Genomic DNA, 27,022 nt, shown 5'->3' on the forward strand with positions numbered 1-27,022 from the left:
ATTTATATATATTCTCTTTTTTAATTTTTTTCACTATTCATCTTATTTCAAATGCAACAAGAGAAAGGGAGAGTGCATCTATAATCTCAGGGCTGCCAACCATCTATTGTCATTTGTCATATGCAAATACAAACAGTGCGACGAAGAACGAGGAAGAAGCATGACAAGTGAATATAAGTGAAATGACATAAACTCTGGACACCTTTTCTATCTGAAACATTCAAAACGCGTTTGTCGTTCGAGGTTGTCAGTCATAATCCGAAGATGATGCAGCAAGAACCCACAGCCTACGATCTGGCGTATCGTGGCAAAACCGCAGCCGTAAAGATCCTGTTGAACGAGAACGAGAAGCTGAAGACACAAACTGACAGCGTACGTACTGTCAAGCTCCTATTGTCGGGTCATCGAGCTGGTTGTCCAGGTGACACGTGACGTATTTAAGGTTATATTTATGTTTCCTTGTATAGAATTGTCGCATGTTAATTCACTGGGCAGCTCTGGGCGGCCACGATGACCTGGTCAGGCATCTGCTGTCTCTCGACGTACCTGTGGATCCTCAGGACGATGTAAGACATCATATAAGTGTGTTTCATTCTCGGAAATATCTAGTTTAAATGGAGCAAAACAATATCATGATTCAAGAGTATTTAAAAAATCCTGATGCTCCATTCCATAATTGCATATCTTTTCTACTTTCCTTTAATTTTTTTTTTTCAAATATATTTCCTTTTTAGTCTGGAAGATGTACAAAAAAAAATATATACATACAAACATTTTATAAATGTTAAATTATTAACATGGTTTTAATTTGCATGCAATTTGTGTGAGAAAATGCAAATGTGAATGTTTTGACGTATTTCATCCAAATTGGCACATGATTTTTCCAATGATTAAATATGAATGGAAAGAAAACCAATGATTAAAATGAGATGTTTAAATATATTGACATGCAAGTGCACTATCTTTATAATACTTTATAAAGATTGCTACAAATAATTCAATGCAATAATTCCACTTTAAAAGTTGTACAAAAATTTCCAGGCACATTAAAGAGACACATTACATAAAAATAATATAAAATATTTAGAATGATAATTCATGGCACGTATCTATTTAAATCAAATTTATTTTCATATTTCAAGACTTCCAAGTACTTTTCAAAAAAAATCATACTGTGCAACTGTTCATACTCTTGTAACTTTAAAAGAATATTACAAGATCATATATACAAACAGATAATATATAATCGTGTACATTTTCTAAAAAAAAATATTTTAAGATATTTTTTACAATCTTAAACAGCCTATAAATGATCCTTAAATTGTTACAAATGTAAAAAAGTTTGAATGCTTCGAATACTTTGATCGAATTAAGACTTAACGCGATTTTTTACAATCTCATCTTGCAGATCTACGGAGGAAAAGGATAGGGGATTAATCTACATAAAACATATTTCCGACAAACTTATATATAATGTATAAAGAAAAGATGGAGCTCTTAATAATATATACACACTTCATGGCATATAATTATATTATAATTTGTTTCCATAGATCATTTATAAGAAAAAAAAAGAACTTATAAGAAAATAAGTATAAAGCGAAAAAATGCGTCTCTTCAAAATGCATCGCGCATTTGCACATTTTTGTTCTCTCTCATTCTAGCGACAGACTATTCGAGAATCGTTTATAATTCGTGAACAGTATAGACGGAAGATCTGTCAAATCGGATTTATATATATGTATATATATACTATTCACGAATCACGCATCGCGAATCGCGAATAGTTTAACGCCAGCCTCATCACGCAATGTCGCATAATCTTTCATTCCGGCTAATATCTCTCCTCGTACGAAATCGAACAGCGGTTTTTTTAAATGACATTTGATCGCACGGTCGAAATGTTTCGCAGACGAACATGACCCCGCTGATCCTGGCGTCATCCGCCGGTCGCGAGAAGGTCGTCAACACGCTGCTGACCGAGGGGGCGAACGTGAACGCGGTGACGGTCGATGGCCATTCGGCGTTGCAGTACGCGGCGTCGAAGAACTGGAAATCCATCTGCATGGAGTTGCTCGAGAGGGACGCCGACGTGAACATCGCGGACAAACGAGGCGCCACGCCGCTGCACAGATCCGCCTCTAAGGGCAACACCGCCATCGTCCAACTCCTTATAGAGTACGGGAAGAAATTGAATATAGGTAGCGGAAGAGTGTCTTACTGAAATAGTTTCTCTCTAACTATCTATCTTTCTTTCGGTTTTACAGTATAATAATATATAAAATATCAAATATAATCTATATATATAATATATATATCTATATATATTTATATATAAATATTTTCGATTAACTTAGAGAAGTACAAAGGTTCGCTCGCTCTCCCTCGAAATATCGATGAGATAATTTTACATGCATTTTTTTTCCTTTTTCAGATCAAAGGGACGCATACGGTAACACGCCATTGCATCTCGCTTGCGAGGAGAACCGCGTAGAAGAGGCAAAGCTGCTGACGGCGCGCGGAGCAGACCTGACGATCACCAACAAGGAGCGGAAGACTCCGTTGGATCTCGCGAGTCCCGGACTGGTCCGACAGCTCGAGGAAATTAAGCGAGTGACTGCGTCAAAATAAAAACGACCTCCCGTTTTTTTCTTTTCGATTTAATTTAATTTATATATGATTCATAAGTTTAAATAAATTCATACCCCAATAAATTCAATCACGATCAAGTTTCCTTCTCCAAAAATTTATTTTACCCCTCACTTCTCTCTATCACACACTATCTTTTTTTTTCTTATATATACGTAAAATGCGGTCAACGTTTTGCGTTCGTATATAAAATGTATCAAAAGTCCTTCGATTATTCTCTTGTTACTTTTCGCATCCTCTTGGCTCTTTCCCTTCAAATTATCGGCACTGTAAATCGGTTAACTAAATGTTCCCCCTAAGGAGAGGGAGATAATCGTTATTTCATCGTGATTAATGTTAAGGCCGGAAAACGCCGCGGTGTACACGTCGAAACGACTTTTGATTTTAATCTCGTGGAGTTAGTCTCATACTCGCGACGCGCCGAATCGAACAAAAAAGCCAACACCCTTTCTCGACGCACGTATATATATATACATAATTCACAGAAGTTCGAGAGCACATTGGATCGACTCCGATATTCTCAATTGGCTGTCTCCTCGCCGTCGATGCTCTCGTCCTGCGTCGTTGAGTCGTCGCCCGAGCCGCCGGTTTGCACGGAACCGCGTTTCAGCCTCGTGGAGCTCAGACTTATCGGAGGACCACCGCCGCGCCTTCAAACAGATTACATTACATTAATTAGACAATGTGTCTAGTCATTATAGGAAAGACCTGTGGAATTAAAAAAAAACATACGCCATCGGTCAATAGCTTAAATGTATACATTGATTTTTTTAATCAGAATCCCCCAAAAAGCTTAATTTTCTACGTAAAAGAACTTATTTTTAACATTAAATAAATAAAAATAATATGATAAAATGTATCTATTCAAGATATTCATAAATGCACTGTAATACTTTAAGGAATAAATATATAGACTAAAATCATTAAAAAATATTTGAATACAGATCATACATAGTTTCAGAGTAATAGAAAATATAGTCAAATTGTATCTGAATAAATTCACATTTAAAGTCCTGTGTGAAAATGCCTGATAATAAATATTAGAAAATACATTTTTTTTCAAACTATTGACCGATAGCATGTACTGCGAAACCAAATAAAAAAGAAAAAACACATTCACAAACAACAGCATTCAAAAATATGTCGGAGATATAGTATGTCGTTATCACACAAGGTAGAGCAGTCCAAGTCGGCGTTATTACTTTCAGGGTTAGCAGTTTCAAATTAACCAAAAGAGCTCGTTTAACTCACTGTAGCACACTGGGGAGACTAATGGGATTGTTTCCTAGCAAAAAACTCTCTCAGGTAGGATACCAATCGTTTTTTCTCTCTTGACACCTACACATGTCAGAAGTTGATCACTTCCTTCAAAGATAAAACACTACTTTAATACTGCCTCATTACGTTCGCCTAAGGTTACAGATACGTATGGCCTAAAAAGCGTAACATAAGAATATATGTATATATAAACATGATAAATCATCCAAAAGAATAATATCCTCTCGCTATTTAATATCCTATAAATATCCTATAAATTCTTTATCTTTCTTTAGCTATTTAAGAAAAATTATCTCTCTTCCATTGTTTAAGAAAAATAGAAATAAAATCACCTTAATTTATTCCTCAGCTGCGTCACTTCTCGAGTGAGCTCCTCATTAGATTCTATCATGTCGTCCATCTCTCTTTGCGTTTTCCGCTTCTGGGTCTTATGCCTACTAATCTCCTCCTCCGCTTCGTCCAATTGTCTTTTCAATGCTTTCATCCTGGCATTGACCTTCTCCGCCTGTTCTTTATACTGATCAGAATTTCGTCTCTCATCCTCCAGTTGCAGACTCAATTCTTTCAACTTCTTCTCCAATTTGCGATTGATCTTTTGCTGGGCGAATCTCTCCTTGGCTTCGGTCTCGAGCTGTTCATCGAGGTTGTTAATTTTCGATTCTAACTGTTGTATCGTAGCCTTGGTCTTGGCACGTTGCGCAGTTTCCAATTCGGTCAACTTGACTTTGAGTTCCTTGTTTTGTCTCTCCAGCAGCATCTTATGCGACTCCAACTTTTGCGTGGTGGATCGCTCGGTCGCCAAATCCGTTGTCAACTGTTCGATCATAATCTGACCCTTTCTGGCACGATCCATCACAATCTCAGCATTCGATTGTTCTTCCTCCAGTTCTTCTTCCAACGTGGCAATTCTCGCCTCCAGCCTACGTTTCTCATCCAACATCAGAGTACCTTTATTGGCGTTGTTATTGACCTCTTCCTGCAACTCGTCCCTCTCGTTCTCGGCGGTTCTTCTAGCGCGTTCGCTGCCGGCAAAGTCCTCGGTCAGTTGCAACAAGTCAGCTTCTAAGCTCTTAACCTTTCTTTCCGTTTCCTTGGAAGCAGCCGCTAGTTCGTCTCTGGCAGCCCTAGCTTCTTCTGTCTCTCTGGTGCAATCCTTGATTTGAGCCTGAAGTTTCTTCAGTTGCTTGAGAGCGTCCTCCTTCACCTTATTATGCATCTCCAATTGTTGTTCGATATCCTTGTAATCCGCTTCCATTTTCTTACGCGCTGCGATAGCCGCAGCACGCTGTTTTCTCTCGTCCTCAAGCTCCGCCTCGAGATCACGCAACTGCTTCACCAGTCCTCGACGTTTCTCTTCCGCTTGCTCTTCCTTGGTCTGAAGATCGCGTTCAAACTGTGCTCGTAATGCCTGCATGTTCACTTCTAACCGCAGTTTAGCGTCTTCAGTGAACTGCAGTTCATCCTCCAATTCTTCTACCTGCGACTTTTGTTCTTGCAACTGCGACTCCAATGAGCGCTTCGCTTTCTCTAATTCGTGAACATTTTTATCAGCCGTACCTTGGTTATTTACCAACTCGTCTAATTCCGATTGCAGACCTCGACGACCCCGTTCTAATTCCTCAACCTTCTCGTTAAGTTCATCCAATTCACGAGTCAATGATAACACTCTTGTCTCCTTCTCACGTGCTTCTCTCTCCGCAGCGTCTCGTTGTTCCGCGTACTGTTCAGACACAGCCTTCTCTTCAGCCAGAACCTTGTCGAAGTTCTTCTGCTTCTTCTCCAATTCAAGTACTTTTGCTCGCTGCGCCTCCAGCTCGATGATACTATCTTCCAGTTCCGCTTGAATCTTCTTCTTCGATTTGTCCAACTTATCATTAGCCGCCTGTAATTCCTCAACTTGCCGCTGAAGAGCTTCGATGTCTTTCATGCAACGTTTTCTGGCCTCTTCGAGAGCAGTGGCCGCTTCCGCTTCCTCCTCGGCGCGTTTCTTGGCCTCTGCCAATTGTATATTTAAACTTAGCACTTGCTTGTCCAAGGCACGTTTCGCTTCTTCTTCCTCTTCAAGTTGATCGTGCAGGCTCTCCTTCTCACTTTCTAACGCGCGCAACTTCGAACTAAGAGCCAATTTCTGCCGGGTTTCTTCTTCCAACTGTTGTTGAAGTTCGGTAAATTGTGACTCGCAAGTGGCCGACGCTTTTAACGCTGCAGATGCTTTCAGTTCGGCAGTTTCTAGTTGCTGCATCACGCTCTCTGCCTCTTGTTGCAGTTTCGTCACTTTCTCGACCAGTTCCTGCTTGTTTCTCTCTACTTCGGCTAGTTTTGCGCTTATTTCCGCCAACTGTTGTTCCGCCTGTTTGCGACGTCGATCGGACTCTTGTCTGCTTGCGCTGACCGATCTTAATTCTGTCGCTAGATCGGCGTTCTCGGCTTCCAAGGAGCCCTTCGCTTTCTCCAAGGCTGCCTTCGTCTTTTTCAACGCGTCCATTTGTTCGTTCAAAGCAGTCAATTCTTGCGTATGCTTGTGACGCATATCAGCGAGTGTAGCTTCATGCGACGAAGTCTCCTCCTCTAAATTCTTTTTCAATGTTGCAAGTTCTTGCTCGCGTTTGCTTCTTAATTCCTGCTGAGCCGCGGTAGTATCCAAAGAATCGAGCAATTCGTTCTTCAGCGCTTCAAGTTCTTCATTCAGATCGCGCTTCTGTTTCTCCGCTTTACCTCTAGCCGCTTTCTCGGCTTCTAAATCTTCCTGAAGCTCGGCTAATTGCGATTCTAATTCTCTGAGCGCTTTCTGGGCTTGAGCTTTAGCAGCTCCTTCTTCGTCCATTTTCGCCATGACTTGATTGAGTTCTTCCTCGCGTTTACCAAGCTGAAGCTGGTATTCCTCAACTTGCGTTTTCCTCTCAGCTAATTGTTCCTTTAAATCCGAAACCTCAGTTTCGACCTTTCTTTTAGATCTATCCACCTCTTGACGTTGCTGATGATCCTTGAGAAGCCTTTCTTCAAGATCGGCGATCGTCGCTTCGTGTTTAGCTTTCAGTTTCGACAAGTGCTTCGCTTTCTCCTCTTCTTCTGCCAAAGTCTGTGAGAGATCATTGGCGCGCTCCTCAAGAATTTTCTTCTCCTTCAACAACTTTTGATTGGTGTCATCCGACAAAGCAAGATCTTCCTCTAATTTCTTGATCTTTGCATCACATTGGACCTTCTCCAATTGCAATTTCTGTCTAGCAGCTTCCTCTTCCTCCAATTGCTCTTCCAGATCACTGATATTCAACTGTAGCTTTTTCTTCTCCTGAGTCAACGCGGCGCTTCTCTCTTCTTCTTCCTCGATACGCGCTTCCAAATCGTGCAAAATTTCCTCGAGCTCCTGCTTTCTTGCGGCCAGTCGAGCTCTCATCTCTTCAGCTTCCGCGCAGAGCTCGACTTCCGCCTGTAGTTGCTCGGCCAGCATAGTTTTCTCTTCAATCGCCTGCTGATATTTACGCTCATACTCCTGAGCAGAGTGTAACTGTAACTCCAGCTTATCGCGAACCTGCTTCAGCTCATCCTCTTTCTGCGTAAGCTTCTCCTCCTGCTTAGTGACTTCCAATAGTGGTTTCACCTTGGTATACAGCCGCCACCATTGCCAATTACGCAGCTTCAAATAGGCCGCACAGTTTCTCTGAATAATACGGATCGCGTTAAGCTGCTGCAGACGCTTCTGATAATTACGCCTAGCCAAGAAACCGCGACAGAAAGCTTGGAAATTGACGATTATGTCCGTGATCTTGTAGTCTCTTTCCTCTTCCAGATGTGCCAACACTCCGGCGCGGAAGAAAATTTTTGATTGTCCAACGCGATAAAGATTTGGATCCAACTCCAGTGCTTGAATCTATAATAAAAAAAAAGAAAAAAGTTTAGTGACGATTCTCCTTATCATGAATCGATACGTGAATATAAAGATACGTACCATCTTTTCGCACGCTTTTTTCCCATCCATAAATCCCTTGGGAATAGCATTCGGAGTAAGTAGTTCATAGCGTTGCCTAAATTCTTGAAACGGAATTCTGTTGGGAAAACCTTGCCGACAGATGCGGATACCCTCCAATACTCCATTGCACCGAAGTTGATCTAGTACGAGTGGCGCGTCTATCTTACCGGCTCTCTTCTCGTGATTTGGAATTATACACCTGACAAAGTTCGGATTCGTATTGCGCAGTGTCACCATCAGCTTGGCCAGCTGTTCTTTGTACAATTGCGAGACCGTTCTGAACATGCCTTTCCTTGTTCTCGCGCCAAACTGCGTGTCCGTGAGTGCCTGCTGCGCCATACCGACGATCTCGGCGTCTTTCCAGATGTGACACACGAATGGATCCTGCGAGGCTTGCAGAAGACTGACAACGTTCTCGTTCAACGGGTCCATGTTCTTCATCAGCCATTTGGCGGCCGAATAGTCCACCTTACCAGCGTAGTGGATGATCGCGAAGTCGGCCACACCGCGGAAATCGGTTTTCATGAACTTCGGATGGACGCTATGAGCGCCAACCAGCTTTTCCACAAACGTCTTATCCGTGGCTTTGGGGAACCAACACTCTTCGTCCAAGAGCGCCATAATACCCATCGGTTTGTCGATCAGATCGATCGTTGGCTGCAAATCTAATCCGAAGTCAATAAACTTCCATTCGATTCCTTCACGTTGGTACTCCTCCTGCTCCAGAATGAACATCGTATGATTGAACAACTGTTGTAACTTCTCGTTCGTGTAATTGATACACAGTTGTTCGAAGGAGTTCAACTCGAATATCTCGAAACCAGCCATATCCAGTATACCGATGAAGCTGGCACCTTGTCGCTTCGTTCTGTCCAGAGACCTGTTGATTCTGTTCACCAGCCAACGGAACATCCTCTCGTAGCAGGCCTTCGAGATCGCTTCCACGGCGAACTCCACTTGCTCCTTTGTCTGCGCCTTCGTCACGAAATCACGGCCAACCTTGATGCGCGGCTTCAAGAAAGCCTTCGTCATCTCGGTAACGCTCAGACCCAACAGATGCGAGATTTTCTGCGCCACAGTGTTGTCGGGCAACGTCGCCTGATCGGAATTTCGTTCTTGACGGAATTGCATCGAGCCAAACAACATCACGGCGGAAACGATACGGAAGATGGAGGAAAAGTCCTCGTTGGTCATGCCCATGATGTGCATCGACTTTACTGTGGAGAAGAACTCAGCGGAATCGTCGACCCCTGGCACTGGTAGAGCTCCGTTCGACAGGAAGGGATAATGTTTCGGGTCTTCCAATATAAATTCCTCTGAAAAAAAAGTCGAACCATAAGTTATTGAACGTAATTAACGATAAAAAATAATATGTATTAAAGTGTTCTCGTTTTTCTTGTGACTTACTCTTCTGTTCCGGCGAGGCACCTGCCAATAGTTGATAAAATATGTGGAAAGTTCTTTCATCTTTCGCTTGTCGAATGGCCCTCGATTTTTCCAAAAGATATGTCTCGATATTTGCACCGGCTATATAACCGGACGCGTCAAAGTTTATTCTTATAAATTTACCCTGCAACAACATGTGCATTGCATACGACGTCACAATTACAGTAATTACATGGAAAGATGAATGAAAAAGATAGTAACATGCTGACGATAAAACATGTAATTGAAATAAAATTATATACGCATTTTGATATGCAACTACTTTAATTTCATTGGTAAAGCTAAAGCAAAAAATTATTTATACAACTTACAAAACGAGACGAGTTATCGTTTTTCACGGTCTTCGCATTGCCAAACGCCTCCAAAATTGGATTTGCTTGAAGAAGCTGTTGCTCGAGCTCGCCCTATGATAAAAAAAATTCAACAATCAATAAAGAACATTGCTAGGAATATATTCATTTCTCGAGACTGATAAAAAGAACACAAAGAAATAACGTAAATGGCTTATCGTGTACACTGAAAAATAATGCAATAAAATTACTTGCCGTTCTTTTCTATGTAAAGCAAATAAAAATTACTTTCATTTTAATGAATTTTCTAAAATTTATCATATAAAAATACTTGGAAAAAAATTATTATGAAAAACAGCAAAAATTGTGCATAGAAAACAAATAGGTATTCAGAAAATCATTTATGCAGTAATTTCAACTTATTTAAAAATATTGAAAGCATTATATCTTTAATTTATAAATATATGCATTACCAGCGATATTAAATAAATATAGAGAGTATATATTTTAAATTATTATATACTACTATACTATTAATATATATTTAAAAAATTAAATTCTATAATACTAATTAATTAACAAAAAGTATCAAATAAAATAGAATACGCGCATAAAATTGTGATCCCAAATATTTTGCCAAAAATATAAAATAGCACATATTCGTAACATCAAATATATATATATATATACAATGGCATTAAATATGTATATGTACAAACTAATTAGAAAATAGCGAGATACGTAACGATTATAATTGCTATTTCAAAGCGGAGACATAAAGGAGTAAAAGGACATCGAAACTAAACCGGTTGTTTCGAAACATCAATCATTTACATATGAAAAGTAGAGTCGGTCCACTTATCTTAAATAAACATAATTGGCGTGAAAATTTTCGTCTAAAAGAATTTCGGTGTTAAATTATTGTGAGCCTTATTATAGAAAATAAGCAATTTTATAATGTTAAAGAGAAAGTTCTATGTACAAATATAAAATTATATTTATTATTTAATTTTCAAGCGGCAGAATATTATTTTTAAAAACATAACATTTTTTTAACGAAATCATAGATATAATTTTAAGCGAAAGTTTAACGAAATTTTTCACGTGTGTCTTCTTGCTTGATAACATATCATGATCACAAAAGCATATTACACTATCAAGCATCGAAGATTGATTTTTAATTCTGGCGACTTGTTAAACTGTAGTGCATTGAAAGGGTAAAAATAAAATTAGTTTAAATGGCGATAACCGACGACAAAGCAAGCTATTAGGACAAAACACTTATCACGACACCACACCAGTGTTAATATTGTTTCCTCCCACATTTTCTCTCCCTGTCTCACGTTAATTACCGCAAACTTTTCCGTGACACTCCCAGATCCCTGGATCCGCAAGCAGCAGAAAAAAAGAAGTATGGGAAATCTTTGTTAGCCACGAGAGCTGTGACAATATCGCGACAATTAGTTTCTCAAGAGGGTAATGAGCGAAATGGTACAATTACACATATTTAGACGCGAGAATTGTGCAGGTACCGAGAGAAGTTATCCTATTATATCATTATCATATTAGGTTCATTGAAATGTGTTTCATCTTAATCCACATTCCTTCTCCAAAAGAACTATGCGAGACGCATTTCCATTATTTTTAATTAAAGCCAGACAAATATTGAAAGAGTACACAATTAGAATAAAAATAATGTATACAAATATATATAAAATCCAATCAAACAAAATATTAATTTTATTCTTCTCGGAAATAATATAAATTTGTTGCAAATACATTTCGCAATTATCTAACAAATTTTTATTCTTTATTATTATATATTTTTTTGCATTAATTTGTTTTGTTGTAATTTTCTACAGAATAGCCATTAAAATTTTTCCTGCACCGAGAGAAAAGTGTGTTTGATATTTGTCACTATAATAAAATAATTATAATTGAGTCTCTTATTTTTATAATTATTACTACTGTTCGTAGCAATAATTCCTTATACTCCTTATATAGAGTTGGCATTAAAAACAACTATTTTTTCTCTCAGTGTAATATAAATATATCCACGCATCTCCTACACGTTTTATTTATAAATCTATGTAATTCGCATCATGTTTTTTTAGGATACACTCTCGAGAAAGAGTGCGTGACGGTTTTGCGGCAATATATCCTGATCTCTCTCTCTCTCTCTCTCTCTCGGTACATGCGTCACTGGAGATGAATCGAAAATCAAAAGCGTCTGTTAGTAGAGGGATGGATAAGCGGGAAAATAATACGAAGCCGCCTGAGCTGGGGCCTCTCTGTTTCTTTCGTTGACTTACTATGATTAATGCCGGGCTCGGAGTCTAGGTGGACGGCCGCCAAAAGTCAGCACCGAAAATAAAAGAATTTTCAGCATTAGATCACAGAATCGACTGTGGCGTGTCTTTCGAGTCGCGCGCGATCGTCTCTCTTGTCCTTGATCCGTGAGATTTTTTTTACGCTCCTATACCGAACGGCAGGTAAACGCGAAAAGCCGATCGAAGGATGCGTAAAAAATGAAATCGGATTTACAGTGGAAAAAATCGATATATTGTTCAGATTTGTTTTATAATTTTAAATTTAATTTTGAGAGACCAGGTGGAATTGTAGATCAAATTTTTTTAACGCGCCAAATTTGCATAATGTGCCTTTAATATTAATATTAGATGTGTAATATAGTCGCGTTTATTAACTATTTTTTTTAATTACAATTATTGATAAATTGATAGAAAAATCGATCTTGTATTAATTATATCGAAAATTAAGAAATTTTAGCAGGGAATTAAATTCCATTTTCTTAGCAGTTAGTTTCATCATATAAATTTTGTGCTGAGATCGAGAAATTTAATCTGAGGAGCTTAATTCTGATTCTACTTAACATCGGAAAAAAAGAAATTGTGCAATGTACGTGAGACTTTTATGAAATTTTCGCCAAGAAATAATTGAGTTTTACCAACTCATCAAAGTATTAAAAATGTTGAAAAAAAATAATAACAGCTGCGGAACATTCTATACATTCGGGAAGCAACGTCCCGATCGGAATGGTTTGAAATGTCCATAGTGGCGAGTCGGCGAAACAAGCGAGCTTATTTTCTCTTGTGCATGCGAAACGATCAGGAATGTGCTGGCTGTGAACAAAAGTAAGACGATAATGCAGTCGATGCGATAGCATGCAGTCGTACCGTAGGCGAGTGTTCTCGTTTTATAGATATTTTTTTGATACTTATAAACGTCAAGAAATCTGATACTTCGAAAAAGATCAGATCTCGAGATTCATGCATGCACCGAGCCGACTGTTTCTCGACCGATCGTTACATAATTTTTTAAAAGACTTGTTTAACATTAAACTACCAATTATTTAATTTTAATTTTAAATTGACATTAGCGACCGATTTTATGAATTAATTAAATTTTTTAACCGCACTCTTTATTTTTCTAGAAAAGACTCTGATAAATCAAGATTCTTAAAATAAAATAGCTCGTCTTTATACATATTTATTAATTTATTCAAAAGCTAAGAGCCTACGCCTCATTCAATATTAAATTATTCTCTAGAGTCAGGTTTCTATTTACATTTTCTCTCTATAAAGAAAACCACCCTCAATTCATCAAAGAATACATCCCCTATCACCATTTCATTGACCATCTTCCATGTTATTTACGCACTACAATTGTAATTCGATCCAAATTTACTGTACAAAGTATTAGATACGTGCCTTATATGCGTATACTTATTACATATATCTACAAGCTATGTACAAGTAAATGTGTAACAACTCGATCTAATAGATCTAATAGACCGTTGAAAAATCAAACAGATAACACGAGAACTCAATTGCGTCGATTGCGAAGTTCTCTATTCGATCTGCAAGAATTAGTTTGTAGCAATTGCGACCGCGACAAAACGCGATAATGACCGTTGATCACAAAGTGCCGCGATGAGATTGATTCAATTCTTCGAAATGTTTTAGGATTATACGATATCTTTATGCAGAATGTAGCGTCGAAATCTCATCTTTCTGGGTTAGGTCTATGATTACCATCCGACCTTTATTTTAGAGGACAGTCCTTTGTTTCAGGTAACTGTCCTTAAGATTTTCCTTTCATTTTTTTCAAAACTCAGTTTTGTCCTTTATTTAAAAAATGTTGTCCTTTATATTACAATTTTGTCCGAAAATTTTCACATTAAGCATTTTAAATATTTAATGTCGTAATATTAAATAATCAAGCATTTGTTTTAACATATACAGAGAGAATTTTCTCTTAGAATTTACCCTGAAAATCATGGTAATCATGATAAGACAATATGATATTGAAAGAATTTTATAAGAGTTTTTCTAATTAATATTTACCACAATAAAAATATTAATATCTATCACAATAAAATCAAAAATATGTTCGATTAATTTTATTATGTACATAGTAAAATTTGCTATATTTTTTATTGTGGTAAATATTAATCAGAGAAACTCAAAATTCTTCCAATATATATATTGTCCCACGAGTACTATGATTTTTATAAATTCTAAGAGAAAATTCTCTCTGTGTAGTTAAATCAGTTTCAAACTACAAGAGTATGTAGACTTCTAATAATCGCAGAATTATTTTTTTTTTGCTCATCGATCTCCACGTTGGTTGCAAACTGAGTTGGAAACAAGTTGAAACAAGGCCTTAAAATTTTCAGATTTGTCTTTTATTATGTTTCAGAAAATATGATCATCGCGCTGGAAAAAAAATGTGTTGCATTAACAAAAATTCTGTTCGAAAATGAACGAAATATAGAATTACTGGTTGAATCTACCAGAATTCCTTTTAATGCAACAAGTATCTTGTTTGCACAATAAAAGGAATTCCGGTAAATTCAACCAGTTTCTGTTTCGTCCATTTTCGAACAGAATTTTTGTTAATGCAACAAGATTTCTTTTCCAGTGCGTATCCAGGATCAAATTGTCACTAAACAAGGTGTCGCTCCAAAACTTGAAGATTTTCAGCTGGAGAAAAGACGTGACAGCTTCGCAAAGACAGGAAGAGAGGGAGCGAGGAGGAAGATATCTAATAAAAAATCTGATGTTTTTTTGATTCAGGGTACGTGCTTAGATTCTGCGCTCGTGGGATGAGTCACGCGCGGGCAAGTCGGCTCGCGTGACTCAAGAGAATCAGAAAGGAGACTCGGTCCGATAAGTGGATCGTTTGTCTGGAAAAGGAGAGGTCCTCTTCGTGCGCGCGTGTCTCTCCGATTCTGTCCTCCTCCTTCTACATCCCGGAGCTGTCGCGAGAGCAACGTGTACGGTATGAACGACGCAATACGGATCGATTAGGCTTAATCGACGTATAAACAAGCGTCCGTCTTCTCTCTCTCTTTCGAGAAAGAGTGAAACATAAGAGCGACTTATGGCAATCGAAAATGTATTAAGGTTCTCCCGCGACCGACCTTCGATTGAGATGGAAAGAGGTAGCTTCGATTCATGTGTGAATCTTCGAAAGAAGTGAGAAGGTTTCGCTCGATTTGTCTCTGTCCTCCTTTCCTTGCAGCAATTCTTTTTACGTGTTTTCGAGTCTATAAATCGGAGTAACATATCCCATTTAAAGTTCCTCTTTTCTTTATTTTTGTCAAAATTATGACTTTTTCTATTTATTGTCTAATTATAATATAAAACAGTTAAATTTCTAAAAATTATTATTTTTTACTTATTTCTCGAGTGACGAATTCAACATTAACAGCATAAAATATGTAACTTTTTTTTAAGCGCGAGACTGCTTGTATATATCCTGTACATAGGTACTATTTTTTGCTAATCCCCGACAATCTGTCTCAAATACTTGCGGGAGACTGAATTACTGTTTACGTTCAACATATGGTCTCTCACGGTTATTTCTTCTGAAATTTTGATCCGTTTCGCGAGCCATATGACTTACAAAAATTTACAAAAACGAGACTCGCGGAGCAGTAAAGATGTGAGGTAAACATGCAGGAATGAGAAATGGATGTTATCAAATGGAGCTTATAGAGCTACATTCTTTTTACATATTTGCCTTCTATCCAAACCACGGCATAATTTGCGACTCATAAAAAAACAGCTCGCTCCTTGCATCTTTTTTCCATTTATTAATAACGTTGCGCTTCGCGCGATGGTTTGGATTATATTTCTTCAAGTATCCCGGCGAGAACAAAGGAGCCACTGTACACGAACCTGTATGGCAGAGGCTCTCAACAATCTTATATATATATATGTATACGTGTATATACGCGAGCTCGATCCTTAATAAATATTTAAAAAATTCTCAAGCATTCCTTGCGTCTCTAAACGATGTTAATTCATCGCTTAAATGAGAATTAGATGTTTAGAATTAATTAATTTTTTTTTAAATACAACACTTGCATCTTTCTTAAAAAAATAATTACAATCCACACGACGGATGACATTTGACGAGTGTCGTCTTAAAGTCCAAAATTAATGGTATTAATGACAGAAGATAAAACATCGTGTTGAACATCGACAGCGCAAAGAATCTTAATGAACTCGCACAAATCGCTCATTTTTCACCGCAGGTCGAGAGGAAATTCGTCCATAACGAATATGGAATTTGCGATATCGCGTGGTAAGGACGTCACAACTCGGATATTGAGGTTACACTTCCGGCGTCAACGACAGCGAGATTTTTCCGAGCCTCGGAAAGGCTGACGCGATGCACGGTGAGCGAACAGCGATGACTCGATCACGTGAAATTTCGATGCTTTCAAGCGCTGATGATTTGTATTCTAATCGCGCATGACGAGCGAATGTGATCATCCGGTTATAAAGTCTATATAACATATAAACACTTTACGCTCTTATCGAAGTTGACTCAACGATCTATGACAGTCCGCCTCCAAGTTGCATATTACAAACTTTTTCTTTAAAACAACTGCGTTTTCTTTACAATTGATTCATCTCATTATTTTGCGAATAAAAGTATTGAGTAAAATCATCGAAAATGAAATATTTTACGAGATACGTATTTCTATAGTTTGTGTAAAAAATTGGGTCAATTTATAAAGTACAAAATATCTCGTAACTATTTATTTTTTATCACTCTACTCTTTTATGTCGAATATTGTGAGGAATCGATTAATATAAAAAAAAATTAGTGGTTCGATTTAAAAAAAAATTTAAAAGATTTTAAATACAAATTATGCATGTCTTTCTCGAAATTCTACAACTTCTATCTAGTATATTTTTATCTAAAACCTTACTTTCCAGATATCTGTCTGTTAAGATTAAAATAAATCACTCTGAATTAAGAAAGCCATATCTTTGAGATATTCTCGGTAAGAAAAATAAAGATTGCTATGTGTTAAATAAATGTTAAAAATATTAAGGTTAAAATGTCGAGCTTGTTTACCCACATTTCTTGGGTTAAAAATATGCATTTGTACATTGATCGTATTAGCCATATATAAGCTGAGCTTTCACTTCAAATAAGGAAATAAATGTTTCATGAGACGTATCGATTAAAAAAAATGAATAAAGAACGCACCAAATAATTGGCTAAACACGTTCATGGTCGAGCATTGTAATCGTACATAATCACGATCGTTCCGGTAACACGCCCCTGTGATTAAATCTATTCACCGTATAGTAGCGGGTCATTTGTGGTGGTTTCTTGTTGATATTGTCTGCTATTGGTCATTAACCTTGACAACTGTTGCAAGCAGATGTTTATATGTAAACATAATTGCGTAGAATAACTGCAATCTTTCACGATTATTATCATTTTAAGATGAAAAAAATGGAAAAAGACGCGATATTGTGAAACAGGACGGTATTTATTAAAGAAATTAAGTTAATAAATATCATATTGCTCCAACTACACCTGTTTTAAATTATAGTCATCGCATTACATCCTGTACTGCCTTTCCATAAAAACAACGTCCTGTTAGTCCATACGTGTCAAATATTTTCACCGATTTAAATATTAAAAAAATATATCGTCGAAAAGAATCAGCAGAAGCTTCAAAAGCTCGACATCGCTATATTTTATTAATAAAATACTTCGCTTTTAATCACATTCTAAAATAGGAGTGTTTCCGAGAATGAAGAGCGTCTGCGTCTCTTCGCAAAATTCAAGATGAACGTTCTTCACGCAAGTTTGAGTTCTCTATAGTCTATCTCGAGGAGCTAATGTGATTTTCCTCTCGTGCGTAAACCGCGATGCGGCTCAATTCATCTCGTGCGCGTATCTCTTCGGCGAGTTAACGCGGGTGTGTGAAATACAATGAATTCGCGAGCGTCAAACGACGAGCATGCAATTGTGACTTACCGCGTTAGACTTGGGTTTCGACGCGGCCACATAGGCCAAGTACTGAATCACTTTCTTCGTGTTCTCGGTCTTGCCGGCGCCAGACTCGCCGGTGCACAAAATCGACTGGTCCTCGCGATCTGTAACAAATACGAAATAACAATTTAATTGCATATATGTACTCTCTCTCTCTCTCTCTGTTTTCTATTCATAATATTTAACTATGATATTTAAATATAACAGAAAATATTATACATATATAACAGAAAATATTTAAATGCACTAGATTATATAGATTCACTTTATAGTGTAATGCATATATATTGCACATGAAACAATATATCAAGCTGAAAAATAATAATTATGTATATGACAAAGCAAGACTATGTCAAAATATCGTTGATGAGATGGTTTGGAAAAGATCAGGCAGAAAGCAACTATTTGACGATTATACCTTTTGTTCCTTCTTGTTATGCAACAAGATTAAAATAATCGAGAATTAAACTTCGTGTAAATAAGTTAAGCGAGAGAAAACATATTTAGATATTTTATTTATATATTTAAAATAATTAATTTTTAAAAATATATTTAATTACATATTATATATTGACGCAATTTATACTCAAATACAAGCTGCATTTTGTCGGCTTCAAATTATTTTCTCGAATTTTAAATATGTATTTTAATATACCGACTATATAAAACAATATAACACACGTTACGGCTTTTGATAAGCAGTTCATAGAAAGTTCTAATTACCTTGTAACATAGAGCGATAAGCCGTATCTGTAATGGCAAAGACGTGAGGCGGCACTTCGTGTCTCTTGATGCCTTTGTACCTTTCCATGATTTTCTCTGTGTATATCGGCAGTCTCTTGTAAGGGTTTACTACGACACAAAAGAGGCCAGAGTATGTCTGTAAAAAAAAAAATTACAATTTAGATCGATATCAGAACACATTTCATATCGCTAATGTTTATAAAATCTATAAATTGGTACAAGTTTTTAGCTTTTATAGATTCTTCATCCTTTTATCGAAGCAAATTTTTTCCTGGGATAAATTTAAGCAAAAACTCCGGCTCTTTCATTTCATTAATTAATGAACTAAATTCGATCTCTACCTTCGATTCATATCTTTCGAAGCGCGAACGAATAGAAACAAAAGTATATTTCAGGTTCATCTTCTTCGACAATTATCGAGCAGCAGTTTGAATCGCTCTTTTATTCATATCTCTCGAATCTAAATAAAAGCGAAAGCATTCACTTTCCGTTCTATTCATGCGACCTAATTGTTTCGGAGAGCATTGTTTCCGCTGACACGGAGGAGCATTCCACGAATTCTTTCGCGATAGCGCGAGAAGGAGTACGAACGGCACGTGAAGCTCGATGGAATGTCCGATCGATGACGTCACGTTCTCTATGCCGTGCCGATGCGCGAGCAAAACGGAGAAACGAGAAGAGTAAGAGAAAGAGATCGATATATGTATACATGTAGATAGACACACAAACACAACGCACAATTTTCTGCTGTTCGCCGTTCACTGGCGTCTTCTACCTTCACGCTCTCCCTTTCTCGCTCGGCCTCTTGACGTTTCTCTCCGCACGCATGCGGGCTGGCTAACGTTATTGCGACGGTGGTCCTGAAACCGAGAGCCTTGACTCTCGCTCGCAAAACGAGCCGTTGCCGTTTCCGAGAAATCGAATCGACAAAAATATTTTCGGGACCCCAAGGATAAATCCTGCGCGTAAAAATTCTGCGCATGTGTGTGTGTCTCCGACTATTAGATAATTCCAGGATCATCGAGGATGCGTGAATTGAATTGTGAAGGATTGCCGAGGCGAGAAAATGCAACGATCGCGCGTTACATTTTTTTTAATTCTCGATTTCGAGATAAAGAATTGCTTGCGAGATAAACACGTGTTACTTCGATACATTCTCTATTATGTTTGTGCGATTTTATCCTTTTAGAGAGACATTCTTAATCTTAATCTAATCTAAAAATCCAGGAATTTAAGAGCAATAAAGTACAATCGGTTGACAGACATTACTTAAACGCGAATTATTGCATGACACTGATCGGACTTCGTTCATTTAATATTTGTTTTAATCCCCGGCAGTATAAATCTTTAATTAAGATATTATAAATGATATATATTATATATTATGACTATCTGATTAGATTTAATAAGATTTTTAATGCATCAGAATGTTACGTGGAATAATAATTATTGTTATCTTATTGTGAATTTTTCTTCTTTGAGATAATTCACTTATAAAATACAAACTATTGTTTTAAGATGCTTCCTGTAATTTTGCGATAAGATAGAATCTTATCTATCGGTTGTACATTATTCTGATAAAAAATTACACTTAATTTAAATTATGAAATTAAATCGAGATCGAATCAATCATATTATGTATTTAGTCCTATTATGTAAAAGCTAAAATAAATTTAAATAATATGCTTTATGCATTATATATATTGTGTATATGTAACCAATTTTTTATTTTTAATTTTAACAATTTTTTTTAATTAAAAAAATTAAAAATAAATAATTAAATTTTTTTTTAAACAGTCTATTAAATTAAAACAATATTACGACACGAAGAATGTTTTACGTCACTGCTATAAGAATATATTAACGAGCAAATATATGATGTCTCAGCGACAGACAGACCGCCCCTATATGTCGAGACTAACGAAGGGACGCGTAATCTGTCGAGCGCGCGCTATCAAAACGGAGCAAAGTTATTTAACCTTTTATCAATATGAACGCAAGTGCATGCAAATGGCACCATCCACAATTGTCTCGTAAGCTGTAAAATGATGTTTACATATTTCTCCTCCCTGGGTACGATATAGCAGCATTGTTCCTTCTCATCGTGACGTGAACTTTCTCTCGCATAAATTGCAAACTATGTAAGCCGTGGATAGAAAGAAACTTACTCTTTATTACAGAATTTTATATTATACATAAAAAATAAATTATCGTATTTTTTTTAAATTATGAGAAAAATTTAACAACTTTGTCTCTGTTAATATAATTGGGCATTTCTGCCCGCAATAGAGTAAAGCAATTTCTTTATACAGAGTGTATCTAATTGTAAGTGCGAAAAATTTTAAGAGATGATTTTTGGTCGAAAATTAAGGGGATCTCTTATATACATATAAACACATTCTCTTATATCCCTCTCTGAGGAGTTGAGAAAAAAATTGAGTTTCTTTTTCTCAAATTTCAGACAAATTAAAAAAATAAAACTTGGTGGATATATTTTCTGTTTCATTTTTTTAATTTGTCTGAAATTTGAGACAAAAATAAAAACTTAATGTTTACCTCCCTCTTTAGACAAATGTGACTGTTTATATTCGAAACTCCCCTTAATTTTCAACAAAGAATCATCTCCTAAAATTGTTCACACTTATTTACGTACACCCTAAGAAATGAACTCGATAATATTAATTTGCATTATTTATATATACATCTTACGTACATACACTTTATGCAGTACAAGACACCGCCTACGTCTAAACGTGAATTATCTCTGTTTACGCGCAAAAACGTTCAACATCGATTATATTCGTCGCAACAGTTGTAAGCGATACTCATCGATCCAGCGAAGCGAGTAGGTGTTGATATAAACGCGACACTCTCCGCTTTTATCCGCCTTCCATCAAACGCTGGCGCTTAATTGCGCGACTCTACTCAAATTGTTCGCATCATCATTAAGGACAACCGGACAATTACTCAGAGAGATCGTTAGCCGTGCCTATACATTGCATATATACATATATATATATAAATATGGTATCGGAGATATGGCAGGCTATATATATATATCCGGATCTGTATGGCATTTCTGGCCTACCATATCTCCGATACCACATTTTTTGTTCGATCCATCTCGTCACTCTCGATATTCCCACAGCGTGTACACGTATAAACCGACTTTCAAAGGTCGTGACGAATCATCATCATCACCGATCGCCATCAGAACTGCCTACGGAACCGTGATTCACGCACACGTTTCGCTTTCCCCCGGTCCGGATTCTCGCGCTACTCGCGTCATCCTTCGTGGAAGAAGCCACCCGGAACCGGCGTACAACACGCACCGGGTTTATTTATTCTCTACGGTGTGATTTCCACGTTAATTTACTGCTTTCGTACTTTCGTAACTTTTCCCATTATGGACTGGTAAACGGTGGTCGTCGCAGTTAATCGAGAAACCATCTCATTCCTCCGTCTAATTCCATATGCGGGATGAGATGGAAGAACGAGAGAGCTCTAAGTTAACTTCAATTTAATGTTTATGGAAATACGAAGAGCCGTTCGTTTTAAAACGTAGCGCGCTGTTTTCTCATATGATCTGTCAGCAACGGACATTGTTGCTCCAACCTTCTACGCAACACGTGATCCATCGATAAAATGAATCAAATAAAATGGATCAAATAATAGTTTGAACTGTTCATATTGCCATCTAATGATTCTGTCTTACTTCCTGTCGATATGACATTTCATAAGTTCCTCAATGCACTTTTAGCAGCGTATCATTTAATTGAGTTTAAAGATAAATCACACATGAGTTTTTACAAATATTTTAATATTTATTATATTATATATTATATATAATATTATATGTTATATACAGAGAGAATTTTCTCTTAAAATTTACCCTGAAAATCATGGTAATCGTGGGACAATATTATTGTGGTAAATATTAATCAGAGAAACTCATAAAATTCTTCCAATACCATATTAAAAGGTCTTATGATTATCATAATTTTCAGGAGAAATAAAAGAAAATTCTCTCTGTATATATACATTTAAAATCTTTCTATTTTATATACATCTACGCTGCAAAAGAAGTGAAGTTTTTCGTTGATTCAATATTTCTTTACAGCTATTCGAGAAATAAATGCTTTGAGGAATCTCGACTAGAAACGACGATTGGCCTCCCGCATATATATGTCCTAGAAAAATTCATAAGCTTCATCCTCCTTGACATCATTACGAAGAAGCGTCGAAGAAGTGCTCGCCCGCGTTAACGGAACTGATTAAGCAATATATTACACGATTCGCGGCTAAAATCGCGCATCGATCGCGGGTTTTCGAAGCGGGCGCGAGGGTTTTCACGAAATTTCATCGCGAATCGCGAACACACGAAATGGAAACGCCTTTGTCCCCCTTTTTCCGAGGCAGGACTGCGCTCGGAGGTCCTCGAAAACCGGTCTCGGGTACTCTCGGGTGTCATCGACCCTGCCCAACATTCCTGTTTATGCCTCGCCGACGCGCGACGTGACGGGAGCCTCTTCTAAGCAAATCGGCAGCCAGATCGCGACATGCGTTACATCTCACGAAACTGACATCTTTCGTTTGCAAGGAGGCTGTAGCAGTAATCCCCAAATGTACGCAGAAGCGTACTGTCAATACAATTTACAAGGTCCAGAGGAGCGAAGAGAGATAAGTGGATGGTGTCGGAACTGGCGAAAAGTGGATGTGCACAAAACGTCATTCTTTCAAATATATATTTAGAGAAAGACTCATTTATTTCTTGTAAATTATAATACCCGAAAGAAAATATTATAAATCATATATAATATCTTTGATACATTATCAATTATAATATTATTAATTAACGACATAAAGCACAGTAATGTCAATATAAATACTAAATTAGTCGGTGTAAATAATAAATCAATATCTTCACAGAAACATATTCAACATACATTTTAAAAAAGATACTCGATTATTTTGATACGAAAAATCAATTCTACGCGAAGAGAATTTTCTCTTAAAATTCACCCTGAAAATAATGATAATCGTGGGATAATACTGGAAGAATTTTATAAAGATTTTGTTTTCTCCGATTAATATTTTCTCAATCATAGTAAAATTAATCGAGCATATTTTATCTCCTATTATGATAAATATTAATATTTTTTTATCATTGTAAAAATATTAATCAGAAAGAAACTCATAAAAATATTATCCTACGATTTACCACGATTTTCAGGGTAAATTCTGAAGACAATTCGCTCTCTGTGTATCTATCTCGGTCACATGAATTTTCAATTTATAGTTATAAATTCTTTTGATGATAACTCAGGGATTTATATGCAATGACCCTCGAATATGTGCGTACTATATCAAAATCGTGCCTTATCTTGTGTGAATCACCTTCCATGGCAATCAAACCTAACGATGCGTCACACGCACTTATGCGGCGTTTAGTTAGTTGTTGCCTCGCCTCGTATTTTCTATTATAGGACATCGCTGAGATTTTTTTTTAAACGACATCCCTCCCGGGTGTTTCGACAGAATTTTCTTTCGGGTCCCGTCGTAACGAACACACGACGACCGTAAAAGGCATTGGACTCGATACGTTACGATCGTACCGAGATGGTTTCGCGTCTTTAAGGCACCGGCGCGCGAGAGTAAGCGGGTTAAGGACGCTCGTCCTTATAAGGACTCGTCTTTGCCTTTTTTTTCCTTTTTGTTGCGCGCGTCTTCTCCCTCTCGCTCGCGCCTCTTTTTTCGCCCGCGGCGCGATCGTCCTCGATCGAGACAAGATCGAAAGTCTCGATCCCAACGAGCTCGCTCGCTCGCGCGTGATCAAGTGCAATTTGTAACGAACGGTAAAAGCGTGATTGGAAGCGGTATGCTCTTTATTATTGCGGGTCAGAGTTGCGGCCTCGCGGAACAAGATCGTAAACCTCACGACAGAACCGCGAACGCTCCCAAAGCTATTTGCGAAATTAGCGTAAGTTCGTTATTATAGCGTATTATAATATATATGTCTCGTCCGATTTATCGAAATTTCTCCGTCATTAAGTGACGGATATCCTTTTCACGAATTTTATTTAATATTTATTTTAGTTAGTTTAATTTTATTATTATCAATTAATTTTTAAACCCGCAACGATCTCTTATCATTTTACGAATTAATTGTTTATATGTACGTGTTTGTTAATTTCTGTTCTGAAGAACCGTGAACCCATTTCTCTTTCTCTCGTTATCATAAGTCAAAATTATCGTCCGCGATATAAGTTCATAAATCTCACGGCAAAAGAGTCACATTTAAAGTCATTTACTAAATTTAGCATCGAGCATGTAAACGCAGCACGTTCCTCGATTATGATTAAGCGATCCTTATCACATACTATTGACAAGATATCAAAGAGTTTAATGTCGTTCTTCTTTTAGAAATAGCCCGTTGACCAAAACTTATAGATGAAAAAATTACCATATGAAAATAAGACTGATGCCTCGTTATGCAATTTAAAGAACGCATATACAACCGGCTTTAAAAGGACGAAATTTTTCGCCTCCCGAGTCGCGACTTTCTAAAAATGGTACCGTCGCGTGCTGCAATAATTCTCCGGAACACAGAAACGTTCGTTTAAGCCGGGGCTCTAAGGTAATGCATTAACGTGTCAAATATTCGCGTGCAGCTGTAACGCAAGAAAGATGAGCGCATACAATTTCGACATATTATCGCGTCGTCGTCGTATTATCTCACATCGTTCCGAAATGACAATTTTATACTTTGGCGAATACTTATTTATTTAGAGGATGCCTTCGGTCTCAGAACGCACTCGCCAAATTTCCAACACCTTTCGAAATGCATTTGCGCGACGAATTTTTAACGATGATATACCATATAACGCGCGATGCGTTCACTCGGCAAATATTTATATCAATGCAATACAGATATATGTCCGCCGCATGCGGATGAGGTAACGCTCACGTCAATATGACAGCATTGCAATTTTACGCATACACGATATTGCTGCAATTTTATGTACGCCGATAATTCGGTACGATAATATTCTATCGCGTAAATGCACATTTTATTTCGTCGTCGAATTCCATAAAAGTTAACATACTGCACTGACTATCGGCATTACGTCATGACATGTCGATGATGCGATATTTATCTTTGGTTCGGCAAATAATTGGCCAGTGAACGGTCTACTTGAACGTTGTTTGAAACCCGCTTAAAAGCCGTGTCGTATTACATATTGGAGATTGTGATTGCACGACGATTGCGTATCGGAGATCGATAGTCGCCAATGAAGACAAGAATGAAGACGAAGCGAACGATGATTGAGTTTAAAGATTCATATTTTTTTTTCTTTTTATTCAGAGGCCTATTTGTGTCCAATCTTCAATTGTCACACACGATCGTAACATCCATGAAATTCCAATTAATAAAATCCGAAGCGGAAAACTTGAATACTATCATGTTCTACATATTTTTTTTTTTTGAACAGAGGATCCAATATATAATTTTTTTTATAAAAATATATAAATTTTAAAATTAAATCTTTATATATATGTTGATAGATTTTATTTATTTTCTTATATATACCCAATATTTGTTTATATCTTTATACAAAAAACTTTTATATATGAAACATATAATGTAAAATTTACGGTTTCATATAAAATTAATTTTATGTGCAGGAAAAATATACAAGATACGAGATATATGTATATACATATATACATGTATATCTCAAAAACACAGAAAAAGAATTAAGGCACAATGGATTTTCACGCGGATGTTTACGATGCGCGTGATAGATAATTGAGTTTGCGTGAACATAATGAGAAGCGCATAGGAGATGAGTAAGACATAAGTACGTAAGAGTAAAGTAAACCACGGTAGTTGTCGAACCGTTATAGTCCAGATGCGGTCCATATACGGTATGCGCGGATAAAATCAATCGGATTCGCACCATATACGGGACGGGTGTAACGATAATGTAATGTGTGCGCGAGCATTACGCAAGAGTGACGTTCTTTACGGCGTTACCGCCTGGCAACGAAATTACAAAAAAGAAAAAAAACTGCTGACAAGAACGCGCGAATTGTGCATCTTGACCTCACGAAAAATCGCGCCCATCATCATTCGCGTCCGAGCTTGCAATGATGTTCCCAGAGAGGCGTCGCTAAATTGTTGACGTGAATAAAGAAGATGATAAGTGCGGATAAAAAATAGGAAAAAATAGCAAAATTAAATATTGCACGATTGTTTGCATTTTGAACTTGAATGCTCAGATTTAGCACACGATGTTTAACTGAAATAGCGAATATA

General features: G+C 37.1%; 2 protein-coding genes across 7 annotated transcripts in view; one reads left to right on the forward strand and one right to left on the reverse strand.

Annotated features, from left to right (window-relative positions):
- The first annotated feature begins 70 nt into the window (after positions 1–70).
- LOC114940414 (uncharacterized) lies at positions 71–2,729 on the forward strand. Its single transcript, XM_029315096.2, has 4 exons — positions 71–372; positions 468–566; positions 1,913–2,201; positions 2,435–2,729. The coding sequence occupies exons 1-4, from the start codon at positions 265–267 to the stop codon at positions 2,629–2,631; spliced, it is 693 nt and encodes a 230-aa protein (XP_029170929.1). The 5' UTR covers positions 71–264; the 3' UTR covers positions 2,632–2,729.
- zip (myosin heavy chain 10) overlaps positions 1,516–27,022 on the reverse strand; it is a 33,813-nt gene continuing 8,306 nt past the window's right edge. Inside the window, exons 2-11 of one of the 6 annotated variants that reach the window (XM_029315090.2) lie at positions 18,682–18,838; positions 18,377–18,388; positions 17,944–18,062; positions 11,943–11,966; positions 10,983–11,012; positions 9,652–9,744; positions 9,302–9,464; positions 7,874–9,210; positions 4,260–7,795; positions 1,516–3,299 (exon numbers count right to left, since the gene is read on the reverse strand). In XM_029315090.2, the coding sequence (XP_029170923.1) occupies positions 3,170–3,299; positions 4,260–7,795; positions 7,874–9,210; positions 9,302–9,464; positions 9,652–9,744; positions 10,983–11,012; positions 11,943–11,966; positions 17,944–18,062; positions 18,377–18,388; positions 18,682–18,838 (5,601 nt within the window). In that variant the 3' untranslated portion in view covers positions 1,516–3,169. Of the gene's footprint in view, positions 3,300–3,633; positions 4,083–4,259; positions 7,796–7,873; positions 9,211–9,301; positions 9,465–9,651; positions 9,745–10,982; positions 11,013–11,942; positions 11,967–17,943; positions 18,063–18,376; positions 18,389–18,681; positions 18,839–27,022 lie in introns of those variants that run through there. The other 5 variants (XM_029315095.2, XM_029315091.2, XM_029315092.2 and 2 more) reach the window with 5 other exon arrangements.

This window comes from Nylanderia fulva, unplaced genomic scaffold (assembly GCF_048542155.1).
Source record: "Nylanderia fulva isolate GAGA-0341 unplaced genomic scaffold, ASM4854215v1 Scaffold16, whole genome shotgun sequence".
In the NCBI taxonomy this organism is placed as follows: Eukaryota; Metazoa; Arthropoda; class Insecta; order Hymenoptera; family Formicidae; genus Nylanderia; species Nylanderia fulva.

Excerpts from the sequence above, each read along its gene's own strand:
- LOC114940414 (XM_029315096.2), top strand. The coding sequence starts at position 265 with ATGATGCAGCAAGAACCCACAGCCTACGATCTGGCGTATCGTGGCAAA. Across the intron at positions 373-467 it reads TGAAGACACAAACTGACAGC|AATTGTCGCATGTTAATTCA; the intron begins GTACGTACTGTC and ends TTCCTTGTATAG. Across the intron at positions 2,202-2,434 it reads CGGGAAGAAATTGAATATAG|ATCAAAGGGACGCATACGGT; the intron begins GTAGCGGAAGAG and ends TTCCTTTTTCAG.